At 37.0% G+C, this 15,669-nt stretch overlaps 1 protein-coding gene across 1 annotated transcript in view; it reads left to right on the top strand.

Annotated features, from left to right (window-relative positions):
• Nucleotides 1-15,669, top strand: part of LOC150109481 (von Willebrand factor D and EGF domain-containing protein-like) — a 419,421-nt gene that overhangs the window by 342,084 nt on the left and 61,668 nt on the right. Inside the window, exon 27 of the mRNA XM_090402470.1 lies at nt 10,494-10,685. Coding sequence (XP_090258596.1) covers nt 10,494-10,685 — 192 coding nt within the window. The remainder of the gene's footprint in view (nt 1-10,493; nt 10,686-15,669) is intronic.

The raw sequence follows: 15,669 nt of genomic DNA, 5'->3' as shown, positions 1-15,669 counted from the left end.
ATAAAGGTAACATGAAAATGGAAAATAAGTATATCCTAGAGTCTAGAGTAATTCCTTTGAAAGACTGTTAAATGAAACAAGCAGCAACAGAACTATAGTAGAAAATTTTCAAGAGAAATCCAAACAGGAATACATATCAATACTTGAGATAGAAAAGCTATCAAAAACTTGAAATGTGGAAAGGCAGCTACAGTAGATGATATTTGACCAAAAATCCTCAAATATGGAGGTATAAAAGTTTTGCAGTAGCTCCATTCCATAATTCAGAAGACCTGGTAAGAAGAACGAAGTATTCTTGGAGAAGATCGAATGATTGGAGTAGAGCTCTCATAGTACCCATCTTTAAAAAAGGGAATAAAGCCGAATGTGAGAATTACAGAAGAATTTATCAAAGTGTTTCAGGTAAGATTTATGCAAGCATACTTGAAAAAAGGCTGAGAAAAATTGTGTAGAAGAAAAAGCTGGATTCAGGCCAAATACAGGCTGTCATGATCAGATTTTCACTTTATGGAGTAATCATGATAGTATGACAAGGATTTCTACTTAAGTTTTGTAGATCTGGAAAAAGTATCTGACAAGGTGCCCAGGGAAAAGCTTTTCAAAATACTGCAGTTATATGGGGCAGATGGAACATTATACAGTGCAATATCTGTATTTCAATTGTAAGTTAGCAGTTAGAATTGAAGGAAATACAGGAAGATGGTTTCATGTAAAATCAGGGGAAAGACAGGGATGTACCCACTCTTATTCATCATCTGTATGGATCACATTATGAAAGAAAGGGACATTAGGCCTAATATTGGAATTGGAGATGTCAAACTTAGCTTAGTGCTTTATGCAAATGATGTTGTACTCCCAAACACATCTAGTGCAAGTATCCAGGATTATCTAACTAAACTGAATAATAGTTGTAACAACTTTGGCATGAAAAGACCAAAAGTATGAAAATTGGCAGGAACATAGTAAACTTCAGCTGCATGCTGAATGGAGATCCTATAGAATAACTAAAATATTTCAGCTATCCCGGCACAGTTTTTTAGTGAAGATGGCAGGTTAAATGTGGAAATAGATAACAGAATAAGCAAAGCTGATGTGATGAGTAGCAAGCTGAATAAATTTATGTGAAATAAGAGAGAAATTAACCAAAACACCAAACTTGCAGTGTACAAGAAAAAATTTAAACCAGTTTTAAGTTATGGATCTGAAAGTTGGGTTAAAAATAAAGCTCAAAGACTAAAGTCCACAGATATGAGGGTTCTGAGAAAAATTAGAGGAGTGAACTGACAGCATCAATGACAGGATCATATTGAAAATGCAGATCTTAGAAAGGAACTTGACATTTTTAGCATTCAAGAATGTGTGAGGAGAGCTAACACACACACACACACATGGTATGACCACTTAAATAGGATGGGTGAAGAAAGGTTAGCAAAATAGGTATTTGATGCCAAGATGATGAATTGATTCAGTTAGTAGTGCCTTAGAAGCATGAAATGTTAGATATGACACAATATTGGAGTGCTCACAAGTTATTATTATTATTATTCAGGCCTCCATGGAGTCAAGAGACTCATCGTGGGAGGTCCTTCCTAGGAAACACAAATTCCATCGCACCACTTCTTGAACTCATTGACCGTTCTTGCTCTCACCACTCTATCAGGTAATGCATTCCACAGCCCCATCCATGCAAAGAAACCACACCTCACACTCTTACAGCTTCCTTTCGTATTTTCCAGCAATGCCCCTTGTCATCACTCCTTCCTGCTGCTCCACCAAGTGAAAGAGCTCCCCAGTGCCAACACTGTGACTGCCTCTCAACAATTTAAAAGTGTCAATCATATCACCTGTCCCTCCTTCTTCTATTCACCAAACTCTGCAGTCCACATTTCCCAACTGATCCTCATAATTAACATTGTACAGTCCTGAAACCATCTTTGTTATCCACCTCTCCACCCTTTCCACAGTTAATTTATCCCCTTCAAATCTTAGGGACAAAATTTCAGAACAATCCTCTGGGTTACCTTCACCACCTTTGCAATATGCCCCCTGAATTTCAGTTTTCTATCGATCGTCACCCCCCAGATCTCTTGTCTCCCCTACTTCCTCTAGTACAGCTCCTCCAATAGATTGATTTGGAGGAAAATTGTTGATAAGAGATTAATAATAATGTAAATTTAATCACCTAGTGCTGTCATAATAGCCTGAATACCCCTGGAGGGCACATATCTGGAAATTGATGATATAATTTCTGAATGTAGATAGGCTACGTTATGGTCTTGCCTACATAAAATATGATAAATACTTCAGTGACGCAGTAATACATTCTTGAATAAATACCATTTAGGGGATAATGTAGCATGATTATTTGCTAGAATCTTTAGACAATAGATGATATTTGTTATCCATTGTGATACTGCCTTGCTCTTTAGAAGCTTGAAGTGGGGTGAAAATATCTCTGGCTTCTCTACATACTTAGGCAACCTACTTGTGTAGAGGCTTAAGTGCTGTGAGGACATTATGTTGGAGGTTTAATGGATTTTTTACAACACTCAAAAAGAATTAAAATAGAATTTAATACTTCCTATATTTCGTCCTAGTCACTAGGACATCTACGGGGATTACAAAGACAATTAATGTAACATGCACACAAAAACTTACAATACTAAGCCCAACCACGTGGGTGACACTAAAGTCCTATCTAGGTGGAGCGCCCCCTAAGGGCGGTAGTAGGTGGCCTGGAATGTAAGGTGGGACCTCTGGTGATGAGTGTTTCCCAAATCTTCGGAAGCTTAATGCAACCGTATTTGTTAAGATTTGGTTGGTTTCTGAGAGCTTCTGCTGCTTCTAAGAAAAGTCTCTCTTTCTTGAATTTGCTGTGGTGGAGCATGGTGGTTTTCTTCCATGATACTCTGTGGGTGGTGTCCAAAACATGGTCAGCCAAGCCTGAATGGCCATAGTTGTGTTTAACGATGTATGACTTGTGTTCCTCCAGGCGGATGGATGCTGATCTGCCTGTCTGTCCAAAGTACACAAGCTTACAGGAACAGGGTACTTTTTAAACTCCAGGCAGAGAGAGAGAGAGGAGGGAGCTGATCTTTCGTAGAACGGATAAGTGTAGCAAGTTTGTGGTAGGGCTTATATGCTGTGTGTAGGTTATACTTTTTTAGTATCTTGGCTATTTTTTCCGAAGTGCAACGGATGTAGGGTATGGTGATGGCATTTTTAAAATCTTGTTGACGAGAGGGACGGGGAATGGGGGAGGAATTGATTATTTTTTTGATACTGTGTTCGCTGTAACCATTGGAGAGGAAAGTTCTGTGTATGTGGTTAAGCTCAGTAGTGAGGGCAGTTCCACTGGAATAAAGATTGTGGGCTCTCTTGGTAAGGGTTTTAATGATGCCATATTGTTGTGAGGGGTGGTGGTGGGAGAGTTTGTGAATGTATCTGCCTGTGTGTGTAGGTTTTCTGTATACAGTGAAGGCAAGTGTATCATTAGGCAGGCGTGTGACTAAGGTGTCTAGGAAGGGTAAACAATTGTTCTTTTCCTTTTCCATAGTAAACTGGATTCTTGGATGTAGGCTATTGAGATGACCGAGGAAGGAGTCTAACGTGTCTGGGCCATGAGGCCAAATAGAGATCACATCATCTACATATCTTAGCCAGATAGAAGGTTTGAGTGGGGCTGAGTCTATGGCTCGTTTTTCGAAATCTTCCATATAGAAATTGGCAAGGGGGGGGGTGAAAGGGGGGAACCCATGGCGGTTCCCTCTATCTGCTTGTAGATTTTGTTATTCCAAGAGAAATACCCAGAGTTGATGGCAAAGGAAAAGAGATCTAAGATGTCAAATGGGAAAATGTTTTCTAAGAGAGATAAAGTTAAGGGAATATTGGTAAACAAAGAGGAGATATCAAAGCTTACTAATATGTCTGTATTATTCAAGATTAAATTTTCTGTGAGGGCTTTAAAGTGGGTCGAGTTTTTTATATAGGAAGCTGAATTTCCAGTGAGGGGGGACAGAGAGTTGACCAGATGTTTAGACAGTCTGTAACAAGGTGCATTGGTGGCATCTACTATAGGTCTGAGTGGGGAATTGGGTTGTGGATTTTTGGTAAACCGTATATTAGGGGGGGATGGGAGCAGAAAGGTTTAAGTTTTTTCGTGACGTCAGGGGGCCAGGAGGTTACTTTTTTAAGTAAGATTTTTAATTTCTTAACTTGTGTTTTTGTGGGGTCGTGTTCTAGCGGGATGTAGGTAGCGCGATCGCGGAGGATAATGTTCATTTTACGATTGTATTCGCTGGTATTAAGAACAACTAAGGGTAATGCCACAGTTGTTCTTAATACCAGCGAATACAATCGTAAAATGAACATTATCCTCTGCGATCGCGCTACCTACATCCCGCTAGAACACGACCCCACAAAAACACAAGTTAAGAAATTAAAAATCTTACTTAAAAAAGTAACCTCCTGGCCCCCTGATGTCACGAAAAAACTTAAACCTTTCCGCTCCTGTCCCCCCCCCCCCCCCGAAAATATGGTTTACCAAAAATCCACAAACCCAATTCCCCACTCAGACCTATAGTAGATGCCACCAATGCACCTTGTTACAGACTGTCTAAACAGCTGGCCAACTCTCTGTCCCCCCTCACCGGAAATTCAGCTTCCTATATAAAAAACTCAACCCACTTTAAAGCCCTCACAGAAAATTTAACCTTGAATAATACAGACATATTAGTAAGCATTGATATCTCCTCTTTGTTTACCAATATTCCCTTAACTGACACTTTATCTCTCTTAGAAAACGTTTTCCCCTCTGACATCTTAGATCTCTTTTCCTTTGCCATTAACTCTGGGTATTTCTCTTGGAATAACAAAATCTACAAGCAGATAGAGGGAACCGCCATGGGTTCCCCCCTCTCACCCCCCTTGCCAATTTCTATATGGAAGATTTCGAAAAACGAGCCATAGACTCAGCCCCACTCAAACCTTCTATCTGGCTAAGATATGTAGATGATGTGATCTCTATTTGGCCTCATGGCTCAGACACGTTAGACTCCTTCCTCGGTCATCTCAATAGCCTACATCCAAGAATCCAGTCTACTATGGAAAAGGAAAAGAACAATTGTTTACCCTTCCTAGACACCTTAGTCACGCGCCTGCCCAATGATACACTTGCCTTCACTGTATACAGAAAACCTACACACACAGGCAGATACATTCACAAACTCTCCCACCACCACCCCTCACAACAATATGGCATCATTAAAACCCTTACCAAGAGAGCCCACAATCTTTATTCCAGTGGAACTGCCCTCACTACTGAGCTTAACCACATACACAGAACTTTCCTCTCCAATGGCTACAGCAAACACAGTATCAAAAAAATAATCAATTCCTCCCCCATTCCCCGTCCCTCTCGTCAACAAGATTTTAAAAATGCCATCACCATACCCTACATCCATGGCACTTCGGAAAAAATAGCCAAGATACTAAAAAAGTATAACCTACACACAGCATATAAGCCCTACTGCAAACTTGCTACCCTTATCCGTTCTACGAAAGATCAGCTCCCTCCTCTCTCTCTCTCTGCCTGGAGTTTAAAAAGTACCCTGTTCCTGTAAGCTTGCGTACTTTGGACAGACAGGCAGATCAGCATCCATCCGCCTGGAGGAACACAAGTTGTACATCGTTAAACACAACTATGGCCATTCAGGCTTGGCTGACCATGTTTTGGACACCACCCACAGAGTATCATGGAAGAAAACCACCATGCTCCACCACAGCAAATTCAAGAAAGAGAGACTTTTCTTAGAAGCAGCAGAAGCTCTCAGAAACCAACCAAATCTTAACAAATACGGTTGCATTAAGCTTCCGAAGATTTGGGAAACACTCATCACCAGAGGTCCCACCTTACATTCCAGGCCACCTACTACCGCCCTTAGAGGGCGCTCCACCTAGATAGGACTTTAGTGTCACCCACGTGGTTGGGCTTAGTATTGTAAGTTTTTGTGTGCATGTTACATTAATTGTCTTTGTAATCTCCGTAGATGTCCTAGTGACTAGGACGAAATATAGGAAGTATTAAATTCTATTTTAATTCTTTTTGAGTGTTGTAAAAAATCCATTAAACCTCCAACATAATTAGGCAACCTACAGAACACAAAATGTGCCATAAGTTTTGAATTTTTGACCCTGAGTTGGTGGGATCATCATAATTTGTTTGTTTTAGTTTTTCTGGTAAACAAATGTTAATGGAAAAAGTATAGGATATTCCAGAAACAATTTACTTTTGATTATTTTTAGAACCCCCACACAGATATTTTGTTTTAGATTCTAGTTGTGATGTGTTCTTATCGAGTCCATTGAAGAGCTTCTAGATATGACCATGGATCTGTTCAACTTTGATAGAGTGGAGTTTTTCTCTAGGGTTATTGTCAATTTTTTGTAGAGCAGTAGCAGTAATTTCTGGAGAAGAATAGATTTGGGCAGGTGTTAGTTCAACTCCTGGACAGTTCTTGCATGTTTCATAGCTCCTACTACCGTCTGGCTGAATTTTCATGCATTTAAAATGTTCCATCCTTAGTCTGGTGATGATTGTGGTTATCTCTCTATTATCATTGATTTCACTGATTTCATTCTTCTTCTTGATAGTTTGTTTTACCAATCTTATTTTGGCGACAGAGTTAGCATCAGTTAGTAATAGTAGATGTAATTCTTGAGGTAAGTATCTTTGACTAATCTGTCTGCTCTTTCATTACCTTCAGTATTTACATGGAGTGTACAGTTGGAGTATACATGGAGTATCCAATGCAGTGTACAGTTCTTATTTTTCAAATTTAAAGTTGTTAGTTAGAATATACCACCGTATGGAGAAAGCCTTACTCAGAGAACAGATCCATGCTACTAGAAAAAACTTGGCTTTTACTCAAAACTAGGTACAAAATTTAAAATCTGAACTTTCAAGTTACTTTAAACAGATATTTGGGTTATCCTTGAGAGAATTACGGACAACTCAGCGAACCATATCCTTCAAATAAAGAAAAAAAATCTCATATCCAAATTTCTTAGATTAAAAGATTGACAATATTCAGAAAAATCAACGGACATATTTGAATGTCTCCGTAGTGAACGAAAACAACCAACCACAAGCCAGTGATAACAACAACCAACCAGAAGCAAGGAACAACAGGAGCCACCAATTGCCTTCAGGTAATAGTCAGGTAGTCAACCTATCCAACCATGCCTTAAACAAAGATGAACTCTCGCTACTCAGCAAAGATTTAAACTTTGCCGTGGCACTCAGATCAATTAACAAACTGGATTTTATTTATGATATTGAAAGAGGCTTCAGATTCATCCCAACTACCACAGCAGATAAAATACGTTTAGAAACTGCTAACATTTTAAACGTAAATTATAAGAAAACAATATCGAGCAACTTAATGAAACATGAATTAACAACGGTGAAAGCACTGAAATCAAATCCAGACATCATAATTACTAGAGCCAATAAAGACAGTGCCACAGTTATTCTAAATCGAACCACATATTTAGAAAAAATGAATCTGATAGTCTCGGACAACAGTACCTATCAACTTGTAAACTACGACCCAACTAATAAAATAAAAAAAGAAAACAGAGAAGCTACTTAAATCAGTCACTACACAGGCCTGGAGATACAGTCAAAAAATTATTTCAGCACAACGGTCGTTCTCCAATAATTTACGGTCTACCAAAGATTCACAAACAAAACACAACTCCAGCCAATAGTCGAAGGTATAGACAGTCCTAATTATCATCACCCAAGAAATCAGCATCAACACTCAAGGAGTTGGTTGTTCATTCCCCCTCCTATATTAAAAACACACAACACTTTATAAACATAATTAAAGACATTACTTTAGAAAAAGATGATTTATTAGTCAGTTTTGACATCTCTGCCCTCTTCACGAATGTCCCAATCAATGACACAACCTTCTTTTCCAGGACAAATTCCCTCCCGAAAGTTTATTCCTTTCCTTTAAAATCCAAAGTCTGGCTTAGATGCGTTGACGATGTTTTCGCTATCTGGCCCCATAGCCACCAGACATTAGACACTTTCCTCAGCCACCTAAACAAACAACACAAATGCATACAGTTCATAATTGAGATTGAAAAGCAGAACACACTTCCGTTTCTAGATACGCCTGTCACATGTCTTCCTTCTGGCAGTCTTTCCTTCACTGTTTACCGGAAAACGACACTTACTGACCAATATATACACATAAACTCCTACCACCACCACCCAACACAAAAACTAGGTGTCATTAATACTCTAAAAACAGGGCTTCGAAGATTTGCTGCAATGAACAGGCACTTAAAGATGAATTTAAAGTTATCAGCAATACTTTCCTAAATACTATCAACAAAATTCTCTGCAAGACCTCTCTTAAAAACAAAGATAAACTAGACTACAATAAAAACTGTAACCATTCCATACATTAAAGGGACATCAGATAAAATAAACAGAATACTACAGAAATACAACCTTAAAGCCATCTTAAACCTGCAAAATGTAAGCGTTTACTCAACTCATCCAAAGACCCACTTCCTCTGTTAGCCCACCCTGGAGTATACCTTATTTATTGCACCTGTAATCTACCCTATCTAGGAGAAACAGAAAAAAGGAACCCTTTCAGAAAAAAGGAACACAAACGACACATTAAATATAATAACTATGGTGAAGCTGGTCTTTCTGATCATGCCCTGAACACTTTACATAGAATTGAACTGGAAAAGCACCTGTTGTTTACACCACACCAAAACATGGTATGAACATAAATTTAAAGAAACCTGTGAGATTCTTATCAACCACTCTAATCTTAACAATAACGATAGTTTAAAAATCCAAGAATATGGAAGTCACATATTCTACCCACTTAACCTTTCTCTCTAAGAGTTAACTATAAATAAGACCGTAGGTAATCCGGAATCTTAAATCTAATATAACAATAGTCATGTTAAATTAGGACATCATTGTTACTGTAAGAAAACTATCTATATGAAAGAATGTTTCTCTGATGTTATCTTAAATAGAATATAGCTTTGATGTAGTTTTTTAATTAATTAATTTTTTTTAATTTATTTATTTATTTATTTTTTATTTTATTCTATTTTCACTAGGGGTCATGCCAATAGAATAACTGTTGATCAAATCATTGTCTCTTTAGCATACTGTGTGAAATGTAATTCAGCTTGTCTCTGTATATATATATGTGTATACTCCAGATGATGACCTTGATATGAAGGTTGAAACGTCAGGAAATTTATAACATGGTTGTAGAGTCCATAATTTATCTAAAATGAATGCTGATCACTGTGTAAAGGAAAGGTTAAAGTTGTTCATGAATTTCTTGTGTGAGTTTTTTTTTTTTTTTTTTCTATTTTTGATGCCTCAAGTGCAGATTTTGAGTTGCTGTAAATGGTTATTCCTTCTGTAATGTTTATTACTGGATTTGAGAGATAGAACTTGAGAGCTGTTTGTATGACTGTTAATTCACAAGTGAAGTGTGAAGCTATTTTGCCAGCTGTGGTTTTGATTTGCGTTTCCTCGCCTCTAGATAGGCTCGCCTCCTGAACCTCCTTGGTTGAGTGCTTCATCAGTGTAGGCAATGACATGGTTTAGTTAAGTGATGTATAGTGTCAATTCCTTTTCTTTTATTTTCTTGCTATGAATCATTTTTTGAACAAGATTCTAGAAGTTTATCTTTGTGTTTTTTGGTAGAATAGTGGAAAAAATAGCTCTTTGCTTATTTCATTGAGCAGGTGCTCTAAGTCGATCTGTTTTCTAATTTCATGATCATATTGTAAAGTAGATGATCTCTTTAGTCTACATTTTCTTGTCCAGGTATTGAAAGTCCTGAGTGAGATGTGATCCTGTTGTTGGTTCCTGATTCTTTTAGTGAATTTAACTGTGGAGAGTTTTCTTCTGTCTTCTAGTATGTGAAGCCCACACTCTTGTTGAGATTTTAAATTATTTGTAGATGAGACCACCTATAATAATATTTTTTGCTCTTGATTGTACTCTGTCAAGTTTTTCTTTTGAGCTAGTAGAAGCTGGAGCCCAGATCGATGAGGCATATTCCATAGTGTGTCGTATGAATGCCGTATATGGCAAAGGAAAGGGATGATTATAGCGAATCCTTGATGGACTATATTCATCCCATTCCTTAAAATTTACTTAAGTATCTTTAAAATTCACTTTAAAATATTCCTTAGATTACAATAGACCTTTTGTTATTCTGTCATTTTTATTTTCATTTATTAGTGCATTTTTTTCTTTACTGTGCATTGTCACTGAAAAAATTTGAACTACAAGGAAATTTCATTCATAGTTTGCATACTGTTAGCATTTGTAAATGTATAAATGATATAATATGGTATTTTAAAATGCATCTTTACATATTATATTCACTTTAGTGTTTTAATAGTGAAAGTTTATATCAAATTTTCAGTTATGTGTCATCTGAGTTGCTTGAATGGTGGAACTTGTCTAATTTCTGGAAAATGTGCTTGTCCTCCTGACTGGACTGGTCCTACTTGTGCACATCCTGTGTGCAATCCTCATTGCAGTAATGGAGGGTCCTGCCTATATCCTGGAGTCTGTTCTTGTCCTGTTGGTTTCTTTGGAAGGGACTGCAGCTCAGGTATAATTTTTAACTGTATAATATTCAGATGAATTAAAAACTGAATTGGTCTAGTGTTTTCTGTTAAATCAGAGAAAAACAGTTACAAATAACACTTTCATTTTGATGTATTTGATATTTATTATTATTATTATTATTATTTGTCACCTCCAGGGAGTCCAAAGACTCATTGAGGGAAGGCATCTACTCTACAGCTCTGCTTCCACCACTCACAATCCACCAATTGACTGCAACTACAATGGCGCTGACTGCTACTAGTGGTGGCAGTCAGCGGTAAATGCCGCCGACTGCCACCACTAGTATTTCCACAGACAATCACAAACATCCATGCCCACGGTGGGATTCGAATTCGAACCCGCAGCCTCTTGACTGGACACACTAACCATTCGGCCAGCCAGGCTGGGCAATTCATCTGAATGTTTAAAGATAAATTGGGCAGTTTATCTTAATGTTTAAAGATATTCATTTTGCTTTTCTTTTTCTGTGTACAATATGTTTAGAAGCATAAGCAGGGCCATGATAGGAATGAGTCAATATGTAGTTTATGCAGGACAAAAGATGTGGAGCGAGTTTTTCAGACAAAAGGACTTATACAAGGTGGATGGTTTGCATTTGAATGGGCTTGGCATCTGGTTTGGGGGGGGGGGGGGGGAACACTTTTTGCAGACTTCCAGAAGTCTGCAAAAAGTGTTGTTGAATGAAGTGAGATTGGATGTGCAAAATCAGGGAAACTAGAGCTTGGATGAGGGGGGGGGGGGGAACTATTGAGCAAATTCACAGATATCAATGAGACAGTTGAATGTAAGAATATGCAAAAAATGCCTAAGTTAGTAACAAACTGCTGGTAACAAGCCAGAATGGGATAGTCAATATAAAGCATAAGGACAGTGGGCCTAGGGTGCTATTGCACTTTATGTGCACTAATGCTAGGAGGATTCAGAACAAGGGCAAGGAGTTTTTGGTATTGGTTTGTTCATCTTATCTTGGCCAAAGGTTATTGGAATTAGTGAAATATGGCTGATGGACAGAATGTGAAGAGTATAGTATTTTCAGGGAGGACAGAGAGAAAAGCATAGGAGGAGGGATATTGTTGATGATAGCTAAAGAACTGCAACCAAAAAGAGTAGGAATTCAACTGCAGAGAGATTGGTTAACAAGAGAGACTGATTAAAGTGCATTTAAGACTATCTGGTGTAAGATGAAATCCAGTAGGACAAAATATACAACTAAAAACTTTATTTGTGTATTTAAAAATTTATTCACTTTTAATTATTTTAATACAACAAAAGAAAAATATATATATTGGAATAAAATATTTATTTCTCTATTTTGGAAAACCAAAGTTAGAAAAAACAACAGATTGATTACAAAATCACAAGTTACAGGAAATGCTGGTTGATTAAAAAAAAAAAAGTTAATTGAAATTTGGCATTGTTTGGACCTCGCAATATTTTCATAGTCAAGTTGATATGAAGAAATGGCCAATCGCAAACAATCATCCAAATGATCATTTGTAATTTGGTTTTTTAATTGATTTTTTATGACGGTCATATTTGAAAAAGCGGATTCTGACAAGTATGTCGATCCGAAACACGTCAGAATTTTTCGCGCAATATCAGTTAATATTGGGAATTTTTCATGTGCATACTTCCAAATAACTTCATTGTTTATTGATTTTAAATGTAAACTATTCTGAATGTTTATTATCTCAAGTTCTACTTCAGCTTGGTTTATATCAAACAGCCCACTAATTTTATTTCAAATTTCTGTGATGCTCAAGTTTTCTTGAAATGGATTATTGATAAAATATACAATCATTTCAGTTTTATTAAAATCTTTAAATCTTGAATTTATTTCTTCCTCAACTAATTCTATTTCACGAATAAATTCTTTTAAATCATAGCGAAGCATTTCTTGATTTTGTTCAAAAAATTTTAATAAATATGGGAGATGTCTAAATTCGCGGTCGTTTATATTTTTCTTCAATAAAAGTAAGTATTGTTGGAAAGTTTTTATTGAACTTAACATGTCAATTAAATTTTTATCTCTACCTTGTAACTCTAAATTTAAATTGCTTAATTTCATACAGAAATCTACTAAAAATGATAAGTGTAACAACCACCTTTTATCACTCAATTGTGGATAAATATCTCCTTTTTCATCAAGAAAATTTTTTATATCGTTAATTAATACAATAAATCTTTCTAAAAATTGACTTCTGCTGAGCCAGCGAACATTATTGTACAATAGAAGTTCCCTATCATCATCTGACTGTAATTTAAATCACTGCCGTTGCAGGGCTTTTCCTCGAACAGAATTTACAATTTTAAATATAATATCCAAAACATCTTTTGTGTTTAATCTTTTACTACACAGTACTTGTTGGTGAATAATACAGTAGTACGTTAAAAAATCTGGATATTTATCATCGTTTTTACTTAATGAAATGAAGCCTGATTTATTACCTATCATTACAGGAGCACCATCAGTAGTAATAGACACAAGTTTAAAAAAAGCGGAAGTTTGTGTTGTTTCACAAATTCATCAAATGCCAAAAAAATGTCTTCTCCCCTAGTCCTTCCCAATAATGGTATAATTTTCAAAAGTTCTTCTTTACTTGAATAATCTTGAAATACCATGCGAATAAATACCATTAACTGAGAAATATCAGTGAAGTCGTTTGATTCATCAAATTGTAATGAAAACGCAACACACTGGTGAATGTCTGACATTAACCTGGCCTGGAAACTTTTCTCCGGCAATTGGAACTCTTCCTTTTGGCAATTTGAAACCTTGTCTGCAGCCTAGAAGTAGTCTCTCTCTCTAGTGACGTCTCGAACCGAGAAGCTCCTTTCTGGAAGCAGGAAACTCCTCTCTCAAGCAACATGGATCCAGGCAGTCTCTCTGACGGCGACTCTAGACCGGGAAGCCTCCTCTCTGACAGCAATTCTGGAACCGGAACCCCTTCTGCTTGCTTCAGTCCCTTTTTATTAGGCCTCCTCTGAGACCTCGCATGAAGTTTGGCAAACCCCAAAGAATTGGTATGAGTCTTTCATCTTAAGTTTCAAGTTCAGTAAGCCTTTTGTTTTCCTCCACTTTCTTTTGATTGTAAGTTGTCAGCCATCGGAAAGTTGTTTGAACTCTTTCTGACTGACTTCGGAGATGTTTACGCTTAGAGCATGCAAGCCTTTCTCATGCATACAAGTTTCGATAACAATCTTTCTAACACCGCCATATACAGCTTCGGCGACAAAAACATTGCCTTTGTTTTTAACACTCTAACATATTCTTATTAAAGCAGTATATACAGTTAGCTTTAAAAGAGTTATTTACAAAAACATTTAATACAAACTATACCGAGACAAACAAAGTTTATTTTTTTACAATATTCACATGGGACTTAACCTTAGTAAAAAATCAATGTAATGTGCTTTGGAATATTTAATATTTAAGCTATCGAGTTTTGTACACTTTGCTTATAATCGTATTCACTCGGCTCACTGTTTGACTTCCACTAATCCAAATGAATTCATTTACCCGGACTTATAAGAAAATTACTGATTTGACAATTTTAATGGTAAATAAAATATTAGTTTTCGGTTTTAATTAAATTTGTAAGTAAGGAGGAATACACAAGAGATCGACCAAAATTCGCTCTGCGATCGACCGGTCGATCGGGATTGACTGGTTGAACACCCCTGGAATAGAGGATATAAAGTATGATGCCGATAGCATACATCAGCAAATAAGCCCAATGAGTGGAGGGTAGGTAATTGTTGCAGAAACTTTAACTATTTATTTATTCATATGGGGTTCCCCCCCATTCCTCTACCATCCCTTAGAACTGGTGAATTCATCTGGTAAGATCATTGAATCTTAATCCTATTTAGATTAAGATTCAATGATCTTAATCTAAATAGGATTTAGATTAAGATCAATTTAGTGAGGGATTAAGTATGTATTTTTATGACTGTCAATCTGTGTGTGTATTCACAGGCCAGTTTGCCTGTTCTGAGGTATTAAAAACCCGAGTTTCTGGGTGAAAAACCCTCTACCTCCGTATGAGACCTAACTCAACTTTAGTCGAAAGAGGCCAGATAAAGGTTCCTCACACATGGGATGGGAATCGAACCCAGGTCTTTCCGACCAAAGAGCTTCATCTATACCGACTGAGATACGGAGGCTCTTACTTTAAATATGACAACATAGATTGGAAGGAGAAAAGGCACATAGAAGGAAGACAATGAAATTTATGCAGTTATTAAGGAATAATTACCTGAGGCAGCATGTGATGGACTGTACTAGGGGTTTCAGAATACTAGATCTAGTAATTGTATCAAAGAATTTGTCTGTAACCAAGCTGACCACATTGCCACCAATTGGTGATAGTGATCATATCGTCTTGACCTAGGAAGGCAAAATGTGTGAAATTTCTAGTTAAGAGGGAGTATATGCTGAATTACAGGATTATAAGCATGACAAACTTAGAATATTGCTTGGAGCAATCTCACAGCATGAGAAAGTGTAAAAGCTGGATGTTGATAGTGCATGGAAGGTAGTAAAGGAGTGTTTGAGAGAAGTAATTGTGGACTGCACACCTAGAGGCAGGAGGATTAATCAAGTGGGAGTTAAATGGATGAATACCATCATTAAGCAGGAGCTATAAAAAAAAATAAAAAAAAAGAAATATTTGGGGAGGGAATTCAGCAAGGAAGGTGACCAGCAGGTGCATGAGCAATACAGAGCATAGGCCAGAAGGGTAAACATTATGGTAAGAAAGGCAAAAGAAGGATAAAAGAAAATTAGCAGTACACGGAAAAGGTAATTCCAAAGAGTGCTTGTGGTATGTTGCAAATAATGGCGAAAATGATCATGGAAAATAATTTTAACGAATACCGAGGTAGGGAGGTAACTGAAGCAAACAAACTAGTTGAATTACTAAGTGAACACTTTGCAAGAGTATATCATCCAGGTGGAGATATTC

This window comes from Typopeltis vanoorti, chromosome 2, assembly GCF_054136105.1.
Source record: "Typopeltis vanoorti isolate ZY-2024b chromosome 2, IOZ_Tvanoo_1.0, whole genome shotgun sequence".
NCBI lineage: Eukaryota > Metazoa > Arthropoda > Arachnida > Uropygi > Thelyphonidae > Typopeltis > Typopeltis vanoorti.
This window is presented reverse-complemented; position numbering and strand designations above follow the sequence as displayed.